The sequence below is a fragment of the Engraulis encrasicolus genome, chromosome 15 (assembly GCF_034702125.1).
Source record: "Engraulis encrasicolus isolate BLACKSEA-1 chromosome 15, IST_EnEncr_1.0, whole genome shotgun sequence".
Taxonomy (NCBI): Eukaryota; Metazoa; Chordata; class Actinopteri; order Clupeiformes; family Engraulidae; genus Engraulis; species Engraulis encrasicolus.
This window is the reverse complement of record NC_085871.1, coordinates 22881753-22886752: the sequence shown is the minus strand read 5'-3', so window position 1 is coordinate 22886752 and position 5000 is coordinate 22881753. Positions and strand designations below refer to the sequence as shown.

General features: G+C 45.6%; 1 protein-coding gene across 1 annotated transcript in view; it reads left to right on the top strand.

The window, feature by feature from the left end:
- The window catches only part of kmt2e (lysine (K)-specific methyltransferase 2E), a 72842-nt gene that overhangs the window by 46690 nt on the left and 21152 nt on the right, over nt 1-5000 (top strand). Inside the window, exons 6-9 of the mRNA XM_063217234.1 lie at nt 1695-1876; nt 3618-3656; nt 4245-4448; nt 4968-5000. The exon at nt 4968-5000 is cut by the window's right edge and continues 98 nt beyond it. Of these exons, the coding sequence (XP_063073304.1) occupies nt 1695-1876; nt 3618-3656; nt 4245-4448; nt 4968-5000 (458 nt within the window). The remainder of the gene's footprint in view (nt 1-1694; nt 1877-3617; nt 3657-4244; nt 4449-4967) is intronic.

Below are 5000 nucleotides of genomic sequence, written 5' to 3'. Positions count from 1 at the left end.
AACCGACTCTCAGTGGCTTCAGGGTTTTTTGGCAAAGGAACACAGGACAGGGTGAGAACGCATGTTGTGGTATGTTGTAGTTGGAGACGTCATGTGACCACACGGAGGCAGCTGAGGGTCTATCGCTCTCTTCGTCTCTCTGTACCTTTCTCTCTCTCTCTCTCTCTCTCTCTCTCTCTCTATCTCTATCTCTATCTCTCTCTCTATCTCTATCTCTATCTCTCTCTCTCTCTCTCTCTATCTCTCTCTCTCTCTCTCTCTCTCTCTCTCTCTCTCTCTCTCTCTCTATCTATCTCTCTCTCTCTCTCTCTCTCTCTCTCTCTCTCTCTCTCTCTCTCTCTCTCTCTCCCTCCTCCTCCGTGTCGCTCCTCTGTATATCTCACCCTGTGACCTGCTTTAGTGTGGAGGGCAGTAGTACAGAGGGTGTGCCCGTGTTACGCTCGTTAAATATTAAACAGGCACCCATGAGGACCCAGTGAGTCTCCAAATACCAACACCACCAACGCAGCAACACACTGCTGCCCTATTAATCACTCACCCGAATGTCTACCATACTTACAATCAGGCTAAATATTATCCAACCAGGATGTATGGAATGCTGTGAACACATGTTTACGTTTGCAGATAGGCAAGGCAAGTTTGTTTATATTGCCCATTTTATACATTGAAAGCAACTTCACAAATAAAAAAGATATTCCTAGCAAATAAATGCACATAAAAAGGTATTATGAATTAAAAAACGTGGATACATAAAAGATACATACAGAAATGCATTCACACACACACACACACACACACACACACACACACACACACACACACACACACACACACACACACACACACACACACACACTGAAACGATTCTGCACACACGCTCACACTACAATGCCAATGCCAGGCCAAGGTGCGGACTAGTCCTGACACAGCGCCGCTGTGAACATGGCCACCCACCGCTCTCCCTCTGGCTCCTGTTGCATACCTCCCCCTGCTGGGCATTGTAGAGAACTGCACCAAGCAGCAATGTCAAACAGGGTACAGCCAGTGAATCATCTGAACCGCAGCCAAGTGTGTGTGTGTGTGTCTGTGTTTGTGTGTGTGAATCTCAGCCAACTGTATGTGTGTGTGTGTGTGTGTGTGTGTGTGCGCATCCCAGCACCGTGTTGCCATGGTGTTTTTGAATTAGCAGCAGCATCCCTAATGGAAATTTTATTTCATCTTGTTATGCTCAGGGAGAGTGGGTGGGTGCTGAAGGTGAACATTCTCTGGAGGCTAATGGACAGTTTGTGTGTGTGTGTTTCCCTGCATAAATGTTTACTCCCTTTGAATAATATTTCAATATGTATTGTTCAAAAATATATATTGATATTCATAAAATAATAAATAAAATATATTCAAACTGTTACTTTTCTAAACAATTGTACTCATGTATGCTAGGCACTGTATGTACCTATGTACATTTATAATGAAATGTGGACACTAATAACGTAGTTGTGTAATTGTGTAAAGATCAGAGGGTTTCCGGTTCGAATCCCACCCTTACCTCTCCCTTAACCTCCATCTATGAGCAAGGCACCACATTGCTCCGGGGACTGTAACCAATACCCTGTAATAAATAAGTAAGTGGCTTTGGATAAAGGCATCAGCTAAGTGTAATGTGATGTAATATCGTGTGTGCGTGTGTGTGTGATCAGATGGGGACACGAGTGCGACGGAGAGCGGTGACGAGGTGCCCCTGGAGCTGTACTCCACCTTCCAGCACACGCCCACCACGCTGACGCTCACCACCGGTCGCCTGGGGGGCAACAAGCAGGCCGACAAGAAGCGCAAGAAGAGCGGAGACAAGGAGCCGCCCCCCACCGCACGCGCCAAAAAGGTAGGCACACACACACACCCACGTCACACACACACACACACACACACACACACACACACACACACACACACACACACACACACACATACACACACACACACACCATATGTATAATAATGGATCATATGTACGTATAATGTCAATTAGTAGATATCAAGGGGCCGGTCCCCACCGCACGCGCCAAGAAAGTATTAAACACTACGGGCCATTACCCTCACCTCACCACGCCACACCATGAAGGTAAGGGTGGGCGATACATATCGTCTGCGAAGTTATCGTGAATGTTGTTTTGACGATGAGTAATTTTGCAATATCGAGATATTTTTATGAAGTCGCTAAACTCAACAAAGCGCTGTGACAGGACTCCTCCAGACAGCGACGACAGCCAAGCCTTTGAGCCAATAGTAATGTTGTTGTGAACTGGAGTCTGTGAGTCAGTGAACCAATGAGCAGACAGTGCTGAGGGGGACGGGCTGCAGCGTTTTTAGCAGACGGAGAGAAAGAGATCTCGTGTGTCACTCCTGCAACGCTTCTGCTGCTGGGCAGTGAAGGACAGTTGCTGTTATCCAAATGGTGGATTTACATGAGGAATTCAACCATTAAACCAGCCATTGCATGATGCTGAGGGCGTTTTGGAACTATGTGCTTTAATCCGCAACTGTCTGTGATTATGGAAAGCCAAATAGTTAGGAAGAGAAATAGCTTTGTCTCTGGTCTGAGAAATCGCGTTAGCATGCTAGTTAGCGAACTAAGCTAAGCAATGTTGTTCTCTACAAATAGATTGGCTGTTACTCACTACTCAAACACCCACCTGCATGTATAGATATCATAACTGCTTAGGTGGAAAAGTAATGTTAAGTTAGACTCGCGCAGTGAGTTAAATTACAATGTGTGAAATCACATTGCAAAACACATGCAATTTGCAGCTGCCATAGTTAGGTTCTGATTCCTATCTACAAATGCACTGTTTCCATGACTGTCCTCTAAGTAACAGAGTCATTAGCAATACATCATAAAACTATTTTTTTTATTAACATGGATATGTTTTCATGACAAGTGATGAAGTATTACTTTACAGTCCAGCATATGCATATTATTAAATTCAAAAAGTGAAAGCTCTTCAGCACAGCATTTTTTCCCAACTCTCTGTCCCTCCCCAGTTGAAACACAAATGCAGCACTACTACCTCCAGTGCAGAATTGAAATTAGTCTGGAATCATGCACAAATCATAGACAGCATACATGTGTAGCTTGCAATATTCTGCTTTACTCACCCTTCCCTGCCATGCCAAATTCCCATATTACGGTACATATTGATCCCCCCCCCCGGAATTTTGGAAATTATCGTCAAATTATCGTTATCGTGAAAATTCAAAAAATTATCGAGATAACTTTTTTTGTCCATATCGCCCACCCCTACATGAAGGTCACATAACGTTGCCCACACACACACACACACACACACACACACACACACACACACACACACACACACACACACACACACACACACACACACACACACACACACACACACACACACACACACACACACACCATATGTATGAAATTGGACCATGATATGTATAATGTCAATTAGTAGAGGCTGGTCCCCATCGCACATGCCAAGAAGGGGACAGTGCCACCACACGCCATACTGCACACTAGCACTCTCACACTAATGTCTATATGCCACATGTCTATATGACTAATGTCTCTGTTTGTATGGTCTATTCCACAGGCCTTCCGGGAGGGGTCACGGAAATCCTCAAGAGTAAAGGTAAGAGGCTAGTGACCCCTGTTTGGACATTTGTGTGTTTGCGTGTACACCAGGGATGGAAATAAGCACCTGTCCACCTGCCAATGACGGGTGAACTTCGTCTTTGGCGGCTGAAATATGTCAACCCACCAGTCACCTTGACCGGTGAAATTTTTCTACTGGCACCCAGGTTAATGCTGAATTATACGCAGCAACCAACATCAAAGGTTTAAGCAAATTGGTAATGAAAAGAGTAATTGGCGTCACAATAACTGAATTGATGACCTGAAACAAGTATTGATCAGAAAATGATCTTACTTGGCATTACAATGTTTGGAATGGTTGAATATGAACTGTTAAAAATGGTGACTGGTAAAAATTGTAAGTGACTGGTAGATTTTAGAATCTACCTGCCACAGTGACTGGTGGGGACATGACCACCCCTGGTGTACACGCATACATCACTGTCTGACCAATGCAAGTTCTGTATAATATAATTGCCTGTCTGCATCAGCATCATCTCAACTGTGTTGTGTGTCGTGTGTCGTGTGTGTGTGTGTGTGTGTGTGCGTGCGTGCGTGTGGTCTGTCCTCTCCTCTCCCCTGTCAGGGTTCTGCGCCGGATGTGGACCCGAGTGAGTGCGGCTCCCTGTGGGAGAGCAAGATGAAGGTGTGGATGGACCGCTACGAGGAGGCCAGCAGCAACCAGTACAGCGACGACGTGCAGACGCTACTGCGCATCAAGGAGAACAGCCTGCACACCAAGAACATCGCTTATAATACGCACAGCGCCAGCTTCAAGCCTCCTGTGGAGGTAAGGATGTATACACACACCCACACACACAGACACACACAGACACACACACACACACACACACACACAGCCACCAAACGAAGAACATCGCCCACAACACGCACAGCGCCAGCTTCAAGCCTCCTGTGGAGGTAAGGAAAAACATACACATACACACGCACACACAATCTATCACTTGGTCATGCAACCAGTGCTTGGCATTTGAAGCTAGTGGTTTCCATGAAGTCCCATGCATTTTTCAGGCTTTGTACTGGCCGGTTTTTTTCTTAAGCCCAATAACTTCTTGCTTTAGGATGTTTTGTCTTCTGAGCTTGGGCATAAGTGCCATGAACACTATTCTTACAACAGAGCTTCTTCTTCTCTCTCTCTCTCTCTCTCTCTCTCTCTCTCTCTCTCTCTCTCTCTCTCTCACTCTCTCACTCTCACTCTCACTCTCACACTCTCTCACTCTCTCTCTCTCTCTCTCTCTCTCTCTCTCTCTCTCTCTCTCTCTCTCTCTCTCTCTCTCTCCGTGTCCAGAGCCAGGTGCAGAAGAACAAGCGTATCCTGAAG